At 35.1% G+C, this 21506-nt stretch overlaps 1 protein-coding gene and 1 pseudogene across 1 annotated transcript; one reads left to right on the top strand and one right to left on the bottom strand.

The window, feature by feature from the left end:
• The first annotated feature begins 4254 nt into the window (after positions 1-4254).
• LOC144352337 (inactive rhomboid protein 1 pseudogene) lies at positions 4255-8233 on the top strand (annotated as a pseudogene).
• A 299-nt stretch (positions 8234-8532) lies between these two features.
• On the bottom strand, positions 8533-21488 carry LOC100374169 (ubiquitin-like domain-containing CTD phosphatase 1). Its single transcript, XM_002734892.3, has 7 exons — positions 21294-21488; positions 18663-18840; positions 17504-17619; positions 16839-16937; positions 14109-14245; positions 13203-13316; positions 8533-10251 (listed from the first exon to the last, which is right to left on the bottom strand). The coding sequence occupies exons 1-7, from the start codon at positions 21451-21453 to the stop codon at positions 10102-10104; spliced, it is 954 nt and encodes a 317-aa protein (XP_002734938.1). The 5' UTR covers positions 21454-21488; the 3' UTR covers positions 8533-10101.
• Positions 21489-21506: the final 18 nt, after the last annotated feature.

The following is a 21506-nucleotide window of genomic DNA, read 5'->3' as shown; positions in this document are numbered from 1 at the left end:
TAACTAGTCACCTCCTAAAATGCCGCAACATGACTTGTTAAAATGATCAAACAAATTATTTTTGTGTAAACTGAATGTTCTCAATGCGATCTGACAGTTTCATGTATTCGCCAATGTGCGTTTTCATTTTAAATCACATTTGAAGATTCTTCTCCTAACCTTACAGTGGCAACGTACATGATTTGTTTTTCTCCATAGAAGCACAACTACTGCTTGCCGATTTACTTTGAAGCTACATGAAAACCACCGATTAACTACATTGTATATGTGCAGTAACATGCTCAGTAGTGCAAAATTTTAATTCGTCTCAAACTGCCTTAAAGTAGTGGTATATAATAATAATAACTTTATTGTCTCCATGTAAAAAGATTTACATAGAACATAACTAGTATTTAAATGTTATATATAACATATGTTTTATATACTTACTTAATAATTCCAAGCTCAATACATGTTTCGTAGAAGTCTTTTGCATCATCTTCGAAAATTTTCTCCCCTACACCAATACTTATTAGATAAGTGTTACCTTATCATTGGAAGAATTGAAAAAAAAAAAGAGTGATTATTATCTACATGTACTTTGATGAATCGTAAATGAGGTATATTGCTCACCATTCCATCATGTCCCATCAAGGAATGCTTATATATACACTGTACTGAATGCTTATATATACACTGTACTAAACTTTGTTGAAATTGCTTACCATTTTGAGAAGTAACCACATGTGATGCGACTTCCTGAGTTTCTTGCACTGGGATGGTCTCCCTGTGTGGACTGCAGTTAGCATCAAAGGGATTGTCTATATTGCTTTCTGTCTCCTCTTTTGAAAACTGTAACTGAGGGGAATCACCTTGGGTGATGCTGCTACATTCATGCTACAAGTAAATAAATCAAACAATCCATCATTCTTTCATGCAGTATCGCCACACTGGCACTGTCAGTACAAATTAGAAAAGTTCTTTACAGCATGTTCTCAGTGAACAGCACTAATAATCATACTATTATAAAAACAAAATAATAATAAAAGTAATTGTATTTACCAAATTTTTCTGAGTGGGAGGTTGTGTATCTTGTACTTGTACTATACTTGATGCTCTCTGACGAATTTCAAGCATGTACTGATATGTGCCTCTCAACTCAGATCTTAATGAATTTAACTTTTCAAGTCCTTGCAAGTCACTGCAACCTTTCTCGTAATCAGTTATTGAGTCTTCAACTTCCAACAACAATTTAGCTATTCCATTCATTGACCGTGAAAATTTAAGAGGATCAGTTATCAGGTCTTTGTTTTTGATTTTTGCACTTTCTGTACATGGTATGGGCTTTTTTGATTGTTCAGGACCATTTACATCTGCACAAAATATAAAAAAATAAGTAAAACCTATTCAATAAGTCTATCACATAAGTATATGGGTAAATAGTGGTAGTAGTTATATTAAGATTTTTAGCTCCCATTAATATTATTAATATTTTTTTCATTTTTAGTCAAAAATGCTATTTTCGACTTCTTCTTGAAAACCGCTAGTCCAAATGCTTTGATACTTGGTATGTAGGTACCTTGGGTAGACCTCTCTCAGATTTGTTCATTTTGTGATGATATCTTTAATTTTGATGAATATTTTTGTCGTTTTTGGTAAAAAGTGATATTTTCGACTTCTTGTTAAAAACCGCAAGTCCGATTGCTTAGATATTACATATGTAAGTACTACATATGAACCTCTCTCAGATTTGTTCATTTTGTGATGATATCTTTAATTTTGGTGAATATTTTTGGTAAAAAGTGATATTTTCGACTTCTTGTTAAAAAACGCAAATCCGATTGCTTTGATATTACATATATAGGTACCGTACTACATGTGGAACTCTCTCAGATTTGTTCATTTTGTGATAATATCTTTAATTCTCTAATTTTGGTGAATATTTTTGTCATTTTTGGTAAAAAGTGATATTTTCGACTTCTTGTTAAAAAACGTAATGGTGGGGGTAATGCGAAGAAAACTGAATCGGTTTATTACTCTTTACTAGTAAAACACAACACATGAATATAACTGCAGAGACGCATTCAATTTAACAGACTACTATAGTAAACATAAACATTTTATATTTGAGTGTGCGTAGATACAGACATATATATTTAAAAAAAAAAAGTTTTTGAAAAGCTTGAACCCAGAATGAGACTCAGTACTAATTTTCTAGATAGCGCAGAATGATGGCACAACTAGAGGGCACACAATGCTTATTTCGGGAAATGCTCTGGCACAGAGTACCAATTTTGATCCCCAAACAAACCTCCATGGTCGTTTTGGTTCCATTTTAATACATTTGTGCAGGATTTCAGGGGTTGACCAGGTATACTCAAGTTGTATAAATATATACAACAGTAGTCATTCATCAGAGACTGTTAAATTTGTCTGTAGTTAAAGCTGCAAATTAATTGAATGTAAACTGTACTGGTTTATTGTACCTTTGAATCCATCAGATCCTGTACTATAAAAACCACTATCATTCAGACAGTCAACTGAAGATGGATTGACTGAAAAGTAATATGAAATATACTAAGCATTAGATATTATAGCAAACACAGCGAGAGTGACTGAAGGTCGCTCACAATGTGATTATTTTTTTTTTGTCATTATCAATTTATTAATTTTATCATATTTTGCAGATTTTCCAACATTTTTTACTCCTGTGTGCGAAGCACACAATGGGAGTCTTTGCAGTTACCCTGTCTGTATATGTGTGTGTGTTTGTCCGTTCCACTGATATCTCAAGAACCGTATGTTGGTTTTTAATGAAACTTGTTGTATAGATGCTCTGGGCTAATCATATTAATTACCTAATTTGCATAATAAATCATAATTTTTGGTTCTAATCGCATCTCAATGCAACTTTGTACATGTATGGTCTGTGACAGTACTTATCTTAATTCAATGAATTTTGGTAGAGATGTACTGAATATAACATGAAAACAGCAAATGTGTTTGTGTTTCTTAGCAAGACAAGGGGAAGAATTAATGCATCACCTGCAGTACAATAATCTTCCAATCAACAATGAATAACTTACTCTGGTTCTCTGATTCAGCACAATCTTTCTCTTCAAGTTGCTTGATAGATTCTTTCATGACTTCCTGGTTCACTTCTGTGGCATTTGCATTGTTGGCTTTCAAACTTTGACAAGTGTTACAAGTTGATTGCTTATTCTGTGTGGGACCTGGATTTGATTCCACATCGCCACATCTAAGTAGACATAGAATGACGACTATACGTGTCATCAAGCTGCTGTCAAGTTGAAAATGAATACCACCATTGCTGCTCATTGAATTATGTTGACTAAAATATTCAATTCGGTTTGCTTTTGTTGAGACACCCATACTTTCTGCAAAAAAATGTCTGTATACAAATAAAAATGTGTATCAGGTTGTGTCAAATTCGCCATGCAGGGTTCAGAAGGTTGCGTACCTTGTTTGTTTGATCTACGTATCTATCGGTATATTCATTCTAGATAGAATCAACATGGGGATTTTAAAAAAATGTCAACACTAAGCATGCAGAGTTAAGAAGGTTGTGTACCTTGGCTAACTTAATCATTACAGAAGCAAAATGTGAAAAAATATATTGAATCAATCCAAACACATTGAAAAATTGAAACAAATATCTTAAAATTTGTGTGTTTATTAACCCTCAAGTGAACTCAGGTTGGAATATATACATATTGGCTCCCATTATGAAAACCAGTGTTATGTTCCCATATCCTAGCTGGTATGATGGGTTGTGTCAGAAGCAAATTGTGCACACCAAATATTAAACTCACCTTTCTGCCACTTGGCCAGCAAGGACTATGTATTAGGAAAAAAAGGAAAGTTAAGACAGTCTGGCTCCTAGTTTTCCAGAAATTTCACAGCCCTATGAACGAGGAAGTAATAATGCATGGGATCAAAGTATATTTCAAAGGTTAGATCAATTTAAATAGAAGATGCCTGTTACAGATATCATATACATCAGATATCAGAAAGTCTAGCGAACTGGAAATGAACCACGATGATCATACACGTGTTATTTGTTGCAAGCATTGACCCGTCAAAACTGCCCAAACGAAACGAATTTTCTCGATTGCGAATTATTGATATTACCTTTTATAAAAAAGATAGTCAAAATGGGAAATATCTTTCATTGAGAATGACCCTGAGATGACCCCTCAGTAACGTTACGTTTTGCCCATGCGCTAGCTCATTAGCATAATTTATACATACAACATGGCGGCCAAAATAGGTCAGATTTTGCAATCCCGCGATGAAAACGAATAAATGAATGTTTTATTATTTTGTTTGGATATTTCATGTCGACAAGGTAAATAAAACATCTCTCATTTAATAAAACTGGTTCAATTTTCTTTGTTTACGAGGTGGTGGGATTTGCTCTTCATTTGCGAGACAGTCCACAGAAGTGCATTGGCCGGCTGGGGATCGATAGTATAGTACCGATTGGAAACAAGCTAGTTTTTCATTTCAAACTTTGAATGAAACTGTTTGGCAGGACTCCAGAAGACGTACCTACACTTTATGCAAAGTTTTTAAAATTAAGCTAATTTATTCATGACGTAGCAGTTTCTGTGCTCATGAATATTCATTAATTTGTGGGTCAATACTTTCTAAAAGGGGTGATATATTATTTTGGGGGAAGAGTTAGAAAGGGGGATTAGCAATCCTTAGGGGAACCCATTTGGAAAGCAGCAAAGCTCTTCATGTTTGTTGCATGTGACTTGCAACTGTCAACTGTGTTTGCACTTCGATGATTCGCTTCAACTGGCTTCCATGTGAGATAGTATTCTTGTGTTCTGTTTTTCCAACTTGAGTTCTTGATATACAGAAGCTGCTGTTTATGTTTTTAATGTCTTTCATTTCTTGTCTTGTAGGAGTGTCCTGTTCGTGATTTGAACTTGCAATCTTTAAGTTCCCAGCGCACTGTCTTGTCCACTGTACCACGAGTATCTTCAGACAAGTGATAGGATTTAAGTCCTATTTATGGGAGTACTGTTCTCACTAGCATTCAAAAATCATGCTAACTGTACTGGATTCGAACCAGCAATCTCTCACATTGCCTACATTGTACATATCCACTGAACCATATAGGTAGTCATGAAAATGAATGATTTCTTTCTCATATTTAGCTTTATTGCAAATTAGTGTTTGCGAGAAAAGACTGGCAGGCATGGGAATTGAACTCGGGTCCTCCTGATCACTGTGTAGACAACTGACCCACAAGATCAGGATGGATTGACTAGTTGTGTATGCATTTGATGAGACTATATAGTGTGTATATATATAGAAATACAACATATTTCTATTATTTAGTTACAATTGTCCCAAAATTTGCCAATTTTGTGTTTTTACTTGTGTAAACTATATGCATGCCATAACCCGTTTGTGTACATCTTGCCAATTCGGTGTTTGCCATTTGCGTTGCCCATACCTGACCCCAGCCTAACCCTAATGCCAAGACATATTCCTGTTAATAATTGCTCAATAATGATACTCTGTTGTGTACTGTCTGCGGGTAAGTTGCATTGATGTCAACTGATTAAACAAGTCACGTTTAAGTAATTTCCACTATTAACAAGTGGTTAAATTGTGACAATAAATGTGTAGACATATATTTGAGACTTATTTTGGCGTAGACAACTCTCGTTTAATTATTTTACACAATTACAAGTTGTTAAATTGAGAGAATAAATGTGTGGCCAAATATTTGAGACTTATTTTTGTGTAGAAAACTCATTTAATAATTTTACACCATTACAAGTTGTTAAATTCAGAGAATAAATGTGTCGACAAATGATACTTATTTAGGTGTAAGAACTCGTGGTTGACCAACTTCCACCATTGCAAGTTGTTAAAATAATGAAATAAATATACTGGTATCATTGGATATTTGATTAATTGTGAAACTTTCTAACAACATGTTAACTGCTGACTTCGAACCCTCAATCAACAATTCCGCAGACACAGTATAAATTCCACAACACCACAGAAGAAATTCGTCTGTTGCATGAATTGTTTTCCTATAGGGAACGCCATCGACACTTTAACAAAACTTACCTTGGACTTGGGTCTTGTTTATCTCTTGTCACAATCTGGAAACTGATGAACAAATTATGCGTCGTCCAGTTTAAGACGCAAGCTATTTTATTCATTCAGTTTTACATGGTGGAGTTTCGTGAGGTTTATTATTTTTTCGCGACGTTCTTTGTTTACTTGTTACAGTTTGAGGGATTTCATTTTATTTGATTTACATTCTTACGGTAGCTCTGAGCGGGACTTGAATCCACTGTCTTTTCAAGCTAATTTTGTTTTACCTCGATGGCATGCTTGTGTACCACGCCACAACGTTGGTCGTTGAGTGGTGTTCATTTTTCTAAATACTCCAGTGTTTTTAACTTTTTCCCAACTTCACAAATCAAGTTGCGATGGACACCCCTGTCTATTAGCCTTAAAGATTGCGTACTTGGTAATCTGAACGTAACACATGGCCACTCTCCTGTTAGCGATTTGCATGTAGCTATTTTGCTGAGACCGTCTTATGGAAATGTTGGTGGTCGTTATACAAAGGTTCAAGTGTGGATAGGTCTACAATAGGGTGGTCGCTGGTTGCGTTGGACAGGTGTTCGCTATATCCAGTGTCTTTAATGTGTAAATTGCGAAGGGACTGTACTAAGGTGGTCGGTATGAGCAGGTGGTCGCTCTGCACAGGTGGTCGTTCACACAGGTTTGACTGTATAATAATTTTATTGTTCTTATACAGTACTGTTATATAACCTCTAATTTCCAAGGGCTATACATTTTTCACTGGGATTCACCTATAATGACCCAACAATCAGTTGATTTCAAATTTAAATTGTCAGTATTTTATTCATTAAGTAGAAATAATGCAATAATATAAAAATAAGACATGCATACACAAAGTCAGTATGTGCTGGTTGTCACATCAAACTCAACCTACCAGATACAGCTGGTAAATTACATGTTGGTGGCTTGGTGACATATGATGGACCATCCAACTATGTATATTGCAATTCAGTAGTTCAATAGTCATTATTCACTTTATTGTAGAAAAACCGTACCAACCAGAAGAGCCCAATCAATGGTGGAGACTGCTGATACCCCTGTTTTACTATAATGGAATATTCCATCTGTTCCCATCTATCATTGTACAGTGGTTGTTGGGTCGACCTATTGAACTCATGGCAGGGTGGGTCAGAACGTCATTAATCTACTTCCTCAGTGGAATAGGTGGTAATTTGGTAAGTCTATTTATATAGATTAATACCAACAAAATTTAGATGCAAGAGTTTGCGAAGTGTATTTTTCAATAATCTTTTATTTAATTCTGGACTAATTGCTTTAAATTTCCTATTGGCTACATAGAGGTCTTGATGATTTTTCAATAAAATGGGATACAAATTTCATGGCTGTCAATTTGTGAGATGACAAAAAGTTAATTTTGTGTATACAACTTGTATTGTGTTGAATAATTCACAACTTTTCAAATTTTAATCAGTTTGCATGCCACAATTTATGGTTTTCCAGACTAAATGTTTTTGATCTACCGGTAATAATACACTTAAATTTGTTGTATAATATAATTTGTATTATATGAGGAATTCAACCAGTTTATATAAAATAATGCAAAAATTGTGAAGTGCTGTGTTATATTCTTGTTTTTCTGAATGTAATAACTGTATCATTTCTCATGCAACAGGTGTCTGGTATACTGAGTCCATACTCGCCACAGGTTGGTCCATCGGGTGCACTGTGTGGATTACTGGCAATACATATAGTAGAATACTTCCAATCCTATCAGCTCATTGAAAGACCATGTCTACAATTTATTAAGTTACTTCTTGTAACTGTCCTTTTCTTCATGAGTGGCACATTACCATATGTGGACAACTTTGCGCACTTAGGGGGTTTTATCATCGGAATCTTAGCGGCAATTGTCTTTCTTCCATACATTGTGTTTGGTAAATGGGATGCAAATAGAAAACGATGTCTCCTTGCTGTATGTTTTCCCATTTTAATTGGAATGTTGATATTCTTGTTTTTTGTCTTCTTTGTCGTGCAGACTGTTGAGTTGTGTACTCATTGTAAGTATTTTAACTGTTTGCCGTACACATCGTCAATGTGTAATGATACATGGTATTACGACCAGTTACACCTGCACACTGTTGGACAATAATTTCCATATTTCTGTATAATAGTTTTGCACTAACCAATCACTTTATATGTTCCTTTGAGCAATGACTTGCTCAACCACAGTGCTCTTAAACTAAGACAGTAGTATACATTGTATTGTTGCCAACATTTACAGACACTTTTCCACATTGGACAAAACACAAATTTTGATGGTGCTGCTAAATAATCTGTATATTCGGCAGGTTAACATTTTATGAAGAACAAAGCAAATTCTGTAAAGAACTTCTTTGTTGAAGGTTAAAAAAATTGATGATGCATGAAAAGATCAAGTGAGACAATGTGTAGTGAGATATGTATATTTTAGCTTTTATTTCATTGGCAATCCAAATAACAAATGTACAAAAGAGATACAGGAATTAAGCATTTGTGAATAAACATGTTCATTCTATTCAATAAATAGTTGTCTATGTAAGTCATAATCAGGTAGGTTTCCTCATACATACAAGTGACTTTTACATGTGATGGATGGTTTGTTGAATCATGTCAGCAGCTTACAGGCTTGTTCTCAGTTTTTCAAAAAGTGACTCTTCTGAGTAACAGTTCTAAAATCCAGCAAAAAGTTTGAATTATAGCAAGTAGGTACTTGAGTACCAGGTATTATTTTATTTCAACATGGTTGATATATCTAATATTTGAAGGTATATTCTGATAAAAAATCTCCCAACACAGACCCCTGCAGAAGGTCTAAAAATAATAAACCTAACTAGACATAAAAACAAAATGACTACCTGCTTGGCCAGATGAGGAAAAACATGTCCCATGTCTGAATAATTTCAATCAAATTTTACAATGAAGTGCCTCATAAACAAATCAATATGTGCAATTTCAAAAGCAAAATAGCATATAATGCACCTTTTCTTTAAGTCCAACCATTTAGCGAATAAACAATTCTATGCATGAATAAAGATAATATTTTGAGATTTACAGTAACCCTATAAATGTACTTTAGATAATGAAATACATAATTGAACACAGTTATTAATTTGATATTGCCTTCACCCATCTACTGTAAAATACTAGATTTTAGTGAGAATTAATTTTGACAGGAAAGACTTTTTGGATGTATGGAAATTTAACTGTTGAATAATAAAGTTGAATGTAAAATATAGAGAAATAGGTATATTTCTTGATTTTATTTTCACTGAATCATCCCTTCAGCGAAAATAAATTCCAAGCGAAATTAAGTATTTTACAGTGCATCATTTTGACTGTGCTCTGTCACTTATGGTGTAGTGGTTATTGGATTGAAAAATAAATTGCTTAGCATATAAGGTTTCTTGCACATTAACACAGCTAGATGCCACCCCCACCCCACCCCCACCCCCGGAAAAAAAAAACTCCAAGCAACATAACCTACCCTGTCGGTCACACCAATGCCAGTCATTGACCTTGAAAGAAAGTAACTTAAAGTACGAAGACAGTCTTTTGAACAGAAATCTTAAAGTTATAAGAGAAACAAACTGTACGCTGGCAAATCAATAAATATATGTTATTAACTAACAAACGCAAAATGTGTTGGTCTAAAATTTCATTAACTACGACTAAAATGTGTTCAGTTGGAGCCTGTTGCTGTCATTATGTTGAAATAAAATGCATCATTCGCCAAAAAAAGTTGCATACACATCAAATAATGTAGTTGGTTTGAAAATAAAATTATGTTTTATTCTCGCATTAAAATTCTAACTTCATAGTATTAATAATGAAATGTTATATAAAATAAATTTCGGCAACTGTACAAACGGCAGGTTCATGAATCTATTTACAGACTCTACAATCACACTGGCTAGTCAATTACGTGACGCAATAAGAACTTCTCACTGCTTGGTGCACGCTTCACTTTTATCCATATATTCATTTCTTTGGTGCTTTATATCTTTCCCAGTGATGGTGATTGAGTTTGCTCAACTCTTCTAGTTGTGCGATGTCTTTTAAATACAATGAAAGTTTCAACAGTTCTTTGTCCTTTTGCCGATTTAAATGAGCTTGGCGGAATGGTCGTATCTATATAACAAAATGAAAGGAGTTGCTAAAAACTGATATCCCACACTGACTCAAGTCTCATTGCTATACCAAGGCTTTACGGTGACTCCGCTATACCAAGGCTTTACTCGACACTGACTCCGCTATACTCAGCCTCTACTCTACACTGACTCCGGTCTCATCGCTATACTCAACCTCTACTCTACTCTACTCTACTCTACTCTACTCTACTCTACTCTACTCTACTCTACTCTACTCTACTCTACACTGACTCCAGTCTCATTGCTATATCGTACTTATCTGGGTAAGAGCCCATGCCTGGGCAAACGCCCACCCCCCACTTTTGACACAATAAAGTAGTTGAGGTCATATTCGGGCACACGCCCAGGGGGTCTTTTTCAACACACAAAAAAATTATTTTCTATTCGTTGACTGTGGTTGTATTAACACTAACAGTTGACTTTCTTGTAGTCTGTCGTGATACTTATAAAAATTGTTAATTGCATAAAACAAGGGGTGAACGCAAAATAGCTGTGACAGCTTTCTGCCTTCAGGGCAGCATATTCTGAATCAAAACAGTCAGCTAGTCTATAAAATTATATATTAAAGCAGAAACGGTAGTTCTCTTTTTGAAATATGTTGTGGCCCTAAAAATGGCCGGCCGTTTGGGTTGTGCTTCCTTAGAAACGATTCAGGCAAATCGTATAAGGAGAGCCGCAAGTGTCGCACTCGTTCGGCTTTAGCGCCGTCGACAATGAAACCAATGTTGCAATATTATAGCAACCCATACCTGGGAGAGTGGTTGAAATCACGTTATTTTGGCTTTATAAAATATTTTGTAGCAGCTTGCGAATTAATAACTGGGATCAGCAATTTTGCAATGTCACGCCGAAGACTGCCAACTTTTTCCCATCTTTCATCACCATCATGAAAACATTCTTCTGTCGTTGGATAAAAAAAAAACTTCCTATTTCAAGTCCACCGCGATATCCATATGGTGAGACATTCCTACCGCCGGAACTTGCTTAATGACAACTTTCACCGTGATTAATAAGCGTCGAGTCTGATAAAAAAGCAATGTCACGATTTGATCTTTATGATGAAATACTAGTAGTGATGTCATTCTTAGCCAATCAGTAAAGCAGATGCATAAAGGTCAAAGATGATTGCTAGACTGTAAACAAAAGCATCGTGTGCCATCGCAGCAGAGCGACCCCATTTTTCTTGGTTCTTTATTATGATTAGACATGAATGAAAAGTGCCAAGCTGACAGACTGCGAAATCTGTGGATTAAAAGTGCTAAGTTCAAATTGTGTGGGACGATATCGACGAACTTCAGGAATAAGTTGTAGGGATTTTGTTCGACGGCTACAGTGATGCCGACTTGGACTTTGTAGGTTTTGAGTTTGACGAAGATGGCAATGAACGTACAAATAATGATCTGAGAAGTTTTTTTTCAAACAGCTATGAATTTTTATAATTTTTACTGTGTAAATTTGTAAATTATTATTGATCTTGTATGACGGTTGATGCGTAATTTGTCGAGACCGGAAATCATTTTACGCAGTTTAACCCCTGACATTTGAATTCATTTTGAGTTCACGCGTGTTTGTCGGCAGGAAAATCCTAATTCAAATGATTCCTCACTGTCTATTTTTATTATTTCTGGTTTATTTGTCACATTATAAGCAATACATTATTTTTGTTCTACTTCTAGTGTTGCATATTGTTCATTTATTTCCGTTGCATGTTTTCATTTGCCGTTCTATTCCCTGCCGCAGTTCGATCGAACTGCGTGTTGTAGTAAATTTTCCCGAATTTTCGGGTTTTTTTGCCGGGGATCTCCTGGCAAACGCCCACCCCTTCTTTTTGGCAATTTTCCATGTTCAAGACCCTGGGCTTATACCCGGATAAATACGGTACTAAGGCTTTACTCTAAACTGACTTCAGTCTCATTACTATACTCAGGCTCTACTCTACACCGACTCCGGTCTCATTGCCATACTCGATCAGACTCTACTCTACACTGACTCCAATCTCATTGCTATACCAAGGCTTTACTCTACACTGACTCAAGTCTCATTGCTATACTTAGGCTTTACTCTACACTGACTCCAGTCTCATTGCTATACTTAGGCTTTACTCTACACTGACTCCAGTCTCATTGCCAAACTCAGGCTCTACTGTACACTGACTCCGGTCTCATTGCTATACTTCAGCTGTACTCTACACTGACTCCAGTCTCATTGCTATACTTTAGCTGTACTCTACACTGACTTCAGTCTCATTGCTATACTTAGGCTGTACTCTACACTGACTGCAGTCTCATTGCTATACTTAGGCTGTACTTTACACTGACTCCAGTCTCATTGTCAAACTCGGGCTCTACTGTACACTGACTCCAGTCTCATTGCTATACTTAAACTGTACTTGATACTGACTCCAGTGTAATTAACATTATTATATGATTGTTTGAATCGTTAATTTCTTGTCACAAGCAAAATATTGCACTCAGGCACTAGTAGTACAAGGTCACATTGACCTCCGCTACAATCAATGTACTACCTTCATCCATACTTTGTGGTATTCTTGTGATAAATCTCTTAATATACAGGACAAATAAAAATTATGTTGTTCTCATAACCAGACCCTAATACCATAATATTTAAAGCAGAAGCTTCGTCACAGAAATTTAGTCCTAATCGATGATAACTTTGCAAGCTAAAACGTGAAGGCTCATGGGTAGATGAACAGCACGCTCTGGTCGCTTACTGCATGTGCAGGTGACGACCCCCTTGCGTTAATGAATATTATGAGATTCATCTAAAATTAATATTAATATATACTGAGTAATATAAATAATCATATAATACGTAATATAAATACATATTAAAATAAATATATAATGTCTGATATGGCTGGATACAGATGAATGCCTGAAGGTTGTTCCGTATTAATCAGGATAAACTTACCCGGAGTCCATTCTGGGGATTCATCAGAAAGTTTCGTCTGATATCATCAAACATTATAGTGTTATTGCTACTGTACTCTTCAAACTTTCCCCAGATGACACCTAGAGGTTTAGTCTGCAGCAAAAACAATGTATATCAATATTCTGTTTTAAATGTAAAAAAATGTTACAATTTTGTATTACGAATTTACTTTAATACAGTTCTAAATCTTACTCAATTTGTTTCCTACTGGCACATGTAGCATTCAAACACCAATGTAGCACATTAGCGATCAAATTTGCTTGTCAGTTTACAATGTTGATTTCTCACTAATGTGCTGCATTGGTGTTTGAATGCTATGTACACCGATTGAAAACGCTTTCAAAATGATTGCCATAGTCATGCATTCAAGTTACTTTATCCAGGGTGGGGAGTAGTTTTCACTTGAAACTTAGAATAGGTGTTTTTTTTTGGTGACTTCATAAAAGTTTGAAAATCCCATGCAGTAAAACAAATACTAAATTGGTGTAGAATATTAGATTGGATAACATATATAAATTTAAGAATTCTCAGGTAAGGGGGGGGGTTCTCATTTGAAAACTGAGGGTGGGTAGGAAGATTTTGTGAAACAAAAATTGTCAAACAATTTTAATAAAGAATGTGGAAAATGGTTTAAATTGTCAGACAGATAGATGTAAATAAAATATTTGCCGAAAAGAAAATTCCTGCAAGCCCCCCCCCCCCATTTCCGATGTGTAACCCCTATGTGCTTTTTCCCTCTTGATAAAAACTTGTTTCCTTCAGCTACCTTTAAAGTCACACATTCAAGAAAATGAAGAAGACAATACGTCCTCAGCCACACCATTGCTCTAATGTTATTTGTAACAATGGTATTGGCCTAGGTTGTATTTGACACTGATATCTTACCTCCACAACTCCATATTTGGGCGTATAGACTGATATCATAGCACCACTGTCCAACATGAATGCTAGTTTATAATCTGGATGAGATGAAACACCGAGTTCTTTCATCTTTGCATCTATCCATTTCATACTGGTAGCAGCTACAGACAAAAAAAAAAACATAAATGTCACAGACCCAGTCTTTGAAAAAGAAATACACGACCTATAGAGATCATGAATAACTAAATAATATGGGTATTGTATCACTGCCCAGTCCACATGCAGGACTGTTTATGAATGCATTCAAATATTAGACAAGAATCTAATCACAAAAAGTATTTACACTACCAGGATCATGTCTTGCTTTTCTGAAATGGGTTAGGACACACCAACTTTGAATCAAATCACAAAAATAAATCTGTGTGTATCAGTAACCTCCATGAGTACAGACAACACCGTGTTTGAATGAAAGTGCACCAGACACACCAAAAGAAATTGTTGATGACATGTTGAAACACAAAAATCTTTAAAGGCACATGAAAATAAAACCAACATGGCTACCAGTCGGCCATTTTGAATCAACATCAGTAACCCATTACGTGTGTTGTTCATACTAATATTTACTTGTTGGCACTTTACTAAAAGTTTTCATAATCGCGACAGCCCAAAATAATACAAAATACAAGATGTATGTAATAATAATAAACAAGCCATGCATGGCACAGTCCCCATTAATTATCAAATTTAAGATATATAGTTTTGTTTATAGTGATATAGCTGGAATATAACCATGTCAGGAATATGATTTTTTAACATTAGAATGATTGACATTTGTATCTGATCGTCAAACAAGTACTTGTCCATATTGAGAGATATTGCTCTGGAACAGCATTCAAAATCAGCCATTTTGAATACATGTATATATATAACATGATGTATAATGAATATATAAAATTTGAATATAATCAGTCAAAGCATTTAAGAGATATGGCTCTAGAAGCCCATTCATTAAAACAAAATGGCCGCCAGACAGCCATTTTGAATCCGATCTGAAAAATAAATGATGTGCATCAGGAACCTGTAATGTCTAATATATGTACCAAGTTTGAACGAAATCCATCCAGAAATGCCAGAAATGCTTGATATTTGATGTTTTTTAGCACAAAAATGGCCACCATTTGGCCATTTTGAATAGAATCGTCAAACCAATATATCTGTCTATCTATGAAATGATGTATAATGAATATTTAAAATTTGAACATAATCAGTGAAAGCAAGTCAGAGATATGGCACGAGAACCACATTCATTAATACAAAATGGTAACCAGTCGGCCATTTTGAATCTTATCTGAAAAACAAAATTACTTGCATCAAGGTCCCATAACGTCTATGGTATATACCAAGTTTGAACAAAATCCATCTGTAAACAGCCAAGAAATGCTCGATTTTTAGGATTTTTTAGCACAAAAATGGCCGCCATTCAACCATCTTGAATCAGATGGTAAAACAAAATGATGTGCATCAAGGTCCTATAATGTCTAATGTATATACCAAGTTTGAACAAAATCCATCTGTAAACAGCCGAGAAATGCTTGATTTTTAGGATTTATTAGCACAAAAATGGCCGCCATTCGACCATCTTGAATCAGATCGTAAAACAAAATGTGCATCAAGGTCCTATAATGTCTAATGTATATACCAAGTTTGAACAAAATCCATCTGTAAACAGCCGAGAAATGCTTGATTTTTAGGATTTTTAGCACAAAAATGGCCGCCATTCGACCATCTTGAATCAGATCGTAAAACAAAATGATGTGCATCAAGGTCCTATAATGTCTAATGTATATACCAAGTTTGAACAAAATCCATCTGTAAACAGCCGAGAAATGCTTGATTTTGATGATTTTTGGCACAAAAATGGCCACCATTCGGCCATCTTGAATCAGATCGTGAAACAAATTTACGTGCATATGTATAATATCATGTATGATGTATGTGTGAAGTTTCATTGTGATTGATTCAGGCATTTCTAAGATACAGGTCCGGACAGATGCACACACCCACGCACGGACACACGGAGGTCAAAACATAAGTCCCCGTTTTCGGACTGCGTCCGAACGGGGACTAATAAAAATGATAAAAAGTATAGTACTAATAAAATAAAATAAAATATATGAAATTAAAAAATATCTGTCGTACAATACCAGTATATCAGATTGTAATTTGTTTGCGGATAAACCAAAAGAATCCTGACTACCTGAAAGACAAGCATTTTATCACAATGGTGTGAGGGTATGGAGCAAAGGGTTATGACCCCTGACTACTTTGATAACTAATTTGCACACAAACATTTACTAAATGAGTTATTTCAAACAATAATCAAACAGGTTAGTATGTGCAGATTTTCAGCCGAATTTATTGATTACTGTCTGACTGTAGTGTTCTATTTTATTGTGACATCTGGTTTTTTAGACACCAGTAAACAAAACTGAATAATTATCCAAATTATTATGCAAGAATCATAAATTGATCAGTTTTTTCAGTTTAATTAATTATCACAAAAACATTTCCCACATATTTATGTATTTGGACATTCCCATTGCCAACAGGTCTTCACAAAATTTTGTGAAAATACTGTGGGGAAAAAATATGCAGGTTTATTTTGGGAAATTTTACAAAAAGATAACTTGGGATAGCAGTAATTTTCTTGTATCAAGAACTGTATTGGACATAAAAGATTTGGTTAATACTTACACCAAATAACTATGTCATAATCTTCATAAGCTGCAGTTAAAAATTCATGTAAATATGGTCGCATCAGTTCAAACCCTGTCTCTGCACATGATCTATGGTCTGAAAAGACAAATATCAACACTGTCACATAAACGCCAAAGTCCATTTGCTATTTTTTTTAAATTCATAAAAGCATGTACCATTCATCAGTGATGGCAAATGGGTAAAAGGCTAACAACAAAATTATTCATTTTCAAAATATTACTTTTGGTAATAGATTTTATAAATAAAAAAATTTTGAAAAATTCGACAGGTATATATTCTGCTTAGGTAATAAATCCTTTCTTTGGAAGAACATACACAATTTGATAACAAGGGCCATGTTTCATGAAACATTGTGCTCCCAATTTAGTGATTTTTACTAATTTCAGTAAATTTTGAGATCTTTCTCATTTTTTTGTACACTAGTAGATTATTCAAAATTCAGGTGTAAAAATTGTACGGTATCATTAAAAACATATTGCAAACACCCAGAAATGCACATCAAGTACATCAAAATTGTTAAATACTAACTTTTCAAAGTCTTTACGTAGGCGCAAACATTTTTTAATGAACAAAATCTATAAATTTTGTGATGCCTTCCATGAAATTTCACTCTGTTCATGTGTATCCATGGTAACACTCACCAAACAATGTATAGTCAATATCTAAAACCAATAACTTTTTCCCAGGTCTTGGAGGGTTTAGAATTTTCACTTCATAGTTCTTGACTCTATTTTCAATTTTTCGTAAATTTTCTTCCCTGGAAACAAACAAAAGTTTGGTGTCAATCATACTACATGCTGTGTGAATTAACATGAGAGTGACTTTCACTGGCGTTCTAGGAAGTCACAATGACTATTGATGGGGTCATAGGGAGTCACAGTGACTTTAACTGGGGTCATAGGGAGTCACAGTGACTTTAACTGGGGTCTTAGGAAGACACAGTCACTGTTCTTGGAGTCATAGGGACTTTTGTAAGCAGTAAAACTTTCATTAGTTTCTTAGGAGTCACAGTGACTTTTACTGGGGTCATAGGGAGTCAAAGTGACTTTTACTGGGGTAATTTTAACTGGGGTCATAAGGAGTCACAGTGACTTACTGGAGTCATAAGGGAGTCACAGTGACTTTAACTGGGGTCTTACGAAGACACAGTCACTATTCTTGGAGTCATAGGGACTTTTGTAAGCAGTGAAAGTTTCATTGGTTTCTTAGGAGTCACAGTGACTTTTACTAGGGTCATAGGAAGTCACAGTGACTTTTACTAGGGTCATAGGAAGTCACAGTGACTTTTACTAGGGTCATAGGAAGTCACAGTGACTTTTACTAGGGTCATAGGAAGTCACAGTGACTTTTACTGGGGTCATAGGAAGACATAGTCACTATTCTTGGGGTCATAGGGACTTTTGTAAGCAGTGAAAGTTTCATCAAGTCTTTGGGAGTCGCAGTGACTTTTTACTGGGGTTGTAAGCGTCAATCTCTTTTATAATATATGTCTATGGAGAAAGAACTGAAAAAGTGGTTGGTTGATGAAACTTAAATAGAGGAAACAGCATGTAAAATTCAATTGACAGGATTTTCCTGTAATATTTGTGAAAGTTATCGGGTCCAGGTGCAGCAACAAATTACAAACACAGAAACTACATTGTATGTACTAGCTGCCATTTGCACTACAATGGAAAAGAAGCCACACCCATAGATTCAATACTTGTCACATGCTAGTTTAGTCAGTGTTATTTAATATGACTCCACAGTCATGCATCATTGGCCATCAAAAAAAGATTACATGAGCTTTAAATAATTTACCTATTTTCTATAAGTACTACATCCTCCTCGATATCAAAATCATCAACGACCTCACCCACGTCAGGTGGTGGTTCTGTGATTGCCTGGATTGCTTCTTCCCTTGTTCCCATCATCATGATTTTACTGTTTGGTTTGAGCTTCAGTACAGATAGCTGCATATCATCATCTGGTGGTTTACCTGTGTATATAGGCAGCATAAAACAAGATAGGTGAGGTCAATCATGTTTTACAAAACACTGAGAACTTTTAATTATTGAGAACCATGGAATTTCCATTAGGAGACCAAGAAAAAAAACAGGAACATCAGTTTCGAAGAAATTTTATTTAAAAAATTGGCTTAAAAATTAATTATAGTTTTTAATATTATTATACATCTGTTGCCGTAACACCATAAGTTACAGCGTGCCGTAATGTTGCGGTATTTTCTTTCTACCATATTAGGAAATGCGAATTTCAAATATGGAATGACTATGTACGTACACGTCCTCTAATAATAAAAACAAACATGGCTGCCACCAGAGTTTGACTGGACTCTACACAAAGAGATTCGCTGATTTTGTTCTAAACATTTTGGATTTCGGCATTCCCATGGTGTATCCTTGAAGGGAAAAGATGTATAATAATAAGGGTATTACGAAGATACCTCAAAGTATGCACTCAGACAGTACACTGTCGCATCGACCTCCACTGTGTGTCGGTCTATACTGCCGCTGTACTGTCTTCATGCATACTTTGAGGTATCTTCGTAATAACCTTATATTATTATGTTGTATTACCAAGGTGCCAGGCATTTTGCTTTGCTTGTGGAAGAACATAGAGGCTATAGATGAAGTGTATCTATCTACTAAGCATAATCAATTACAATTGGGGTAATTATTAATCTAATCAATTCCTAATCTATTTAATTTTTTGTTTTTCATTTTTTGTTTTGTCGTTTCCTCTGTGAACATTTTAATGTTTTTTACCAGAATAAGAAATTTATTTTCTAAATTGATGCAATAAATATTCTATTCATATAGTGTAGTAGTTGTTAACAATGCTTGTGAATCTATTTACTCAGAATGTTGACATTACATTCATGTTTACAAAATCCCATGCACATTTATTTGAATTCTGAGTGATATATGAGCTGTCTACACTGCAGTGTCAAAGATCGATACAACTGTAGTACCCGGTAAAGGTATAGTAGTATTTGAAAGAATTCTGTTCATTTTGTCATCGGTGTTGTTAACATTGCTGCGGTTTTATTAACTAAACATGTTTTTATCCAATTTCTAACATACTTCCTTGGAAACTTCCTTGGTACACTGTAGAAGATCAAAAGTACCTCCTTTTAATTTATCAACAGGGCAAATAAAAAGACAGGACATTTTCTCCAGTTATGTCATCCATTCTACTGCACTCCCTGCCCATTCATCTATTGGTTTATAATATTTGTCAGTTTGCCCAGGGTCTCCAGTAAGTTTTAATAGATGGCGTCCCTTGGACAAAATTTAGTGATATTTTAGTCATTATGATCAGAATACATCATATTACATCACCATTAATAAAAAAAAAATAAAAAAGTTTGGATTCACAACTTTCTCTTTTTTTCTGCAACCCAGGTAACAGTTGGTGGTAGTAGTATCAATAGTTTAGTGGTGTTTCGTTCCAACGCTCTTTCATCCCAGTTGCTTTGCCCAAATGTTGTTTCATTCCAATGCTGTCTGATGTCAATAATGTGACAAAAACCATTAGTTTGATGTTATTTTTGCCTAGATTTAGTGCTCCAAATCACATTTACATGTGGCAGTCATTTTCTTCAGGTCGGACAAGGACAGTATGACATCATTGGAGAAGATATTCCTGATAACTTGTTGGATACACCTGTAAAGCGAACTACTCGTTGTCGTCAACCACAGATGCATGCGTATACTGCCCACAGTTTTTTGAGAGAAATATACAAATAAATGTAGGATGCAGAGAAAATAGACAACAGTAAATACCACGAAGTTCATAGCAAAATACTAATAGTAGCTGACGATTATTTCTTGGTGTTTCAGCAGTTCCACTTTCCATGGAAGCTCATACAGTGATTTCATTAAGCCGAGTAATTTTGTCTTTGTTCAACATAAAGAAAATGGATAATTGAGCTAAACCCTGGGGGAAATCAGAATAGTTTTTGTGCTGGTGAGCATTTAATCAAAAAATTAAACATACTATTGATGAGTGATAGTTTCTGTTGCGTGCCTTATGAAAATGATGTACTTTTATCTGTTTTTATTTGCGACATATGCATTTGGTGTCGCACGTATGTGTTACGCAAGTCTATGGGAAGAACCATAGCTCTTCCGTGTCGATAAAAATCATATTGTCTGAAAATAGCAAATGACACCAAATTTACCAGAAATTAATAAAATACCATCACAAAGACTAAAAACCGACACACGAAGAGCTATAGACTCATAGTTAAGTTTCTTGCTAGAGCTAATTAAAAATAAATATGTAATTGTAAACCATATAACCTGGTGATGCATACTAATCGAAAGAATGTTTTTCGACATTTGGGGGAAGTGCTTTGTAATGCTGTCAAATATTCAAGTCAATGTCAGTTTGTCAAAAGTTCCGATCAATGGAAAACTTAAAACATACCTTTGTGTTTCAATCCTAATAATTTCTGACGCTGTGGCAAAACTCCTGTTTGCGCCTTTATTGCTTCTTTCAATTCCCTCACGGTATTTTCGCCGCCCAAATCGGAGATAGAGTATTCTTGCCCACTCCATTTCACGACCAATGTTACGGGCGCCGCCATATTGAATATTGGAAATAAAATAACGCCCTCACAGGTAAAGTGGCGACTTTTTA

The sequence above is a fragment of the Saccoglossus kowalevskii genome, chromosome 10 (assembly GCF_978046115.1).
Source record: "Saccoglossus kowalevskii chromosome 10, keSacKowa6.1, whole genome shotgun sequence".
Taxonomy (NCBI): Eukaryota; Metazoa; Hemichordata; class Enteropneusta; family Harrimaniidae; genus Saccoglossus; species Saccoglossus kowalevskii.
Note: the sequence above shows the minus strand (reverse complement) of the source record. Positions and strands in the feature narration are given on the sequence as shown.

Bases quoted from the DNA above. Each gene is read 5' to 3' on its own strand.
- LOC100374169 (XM_002734892.3), bottom strand. From the start codon at position 21,453: ATGGCGGCGCCCGTAACATTGGTCGTGAAATGGAGTGGGCAAGAATAC. The intron at 18,841-21,293 runs GTATGTTTTAAG...CTATATACACAG, and splicing joins ATTAGGATTGAAACACAAAG to GTAAACCACCAGATGATGAT. The intron at 14,246-16,838 runs GTAAGTATTAAC...TTTTGTCTGTAG, and splicing joins TTATGACATAGTTATTTGGT to CTGCTACCAGTATGAAATGG.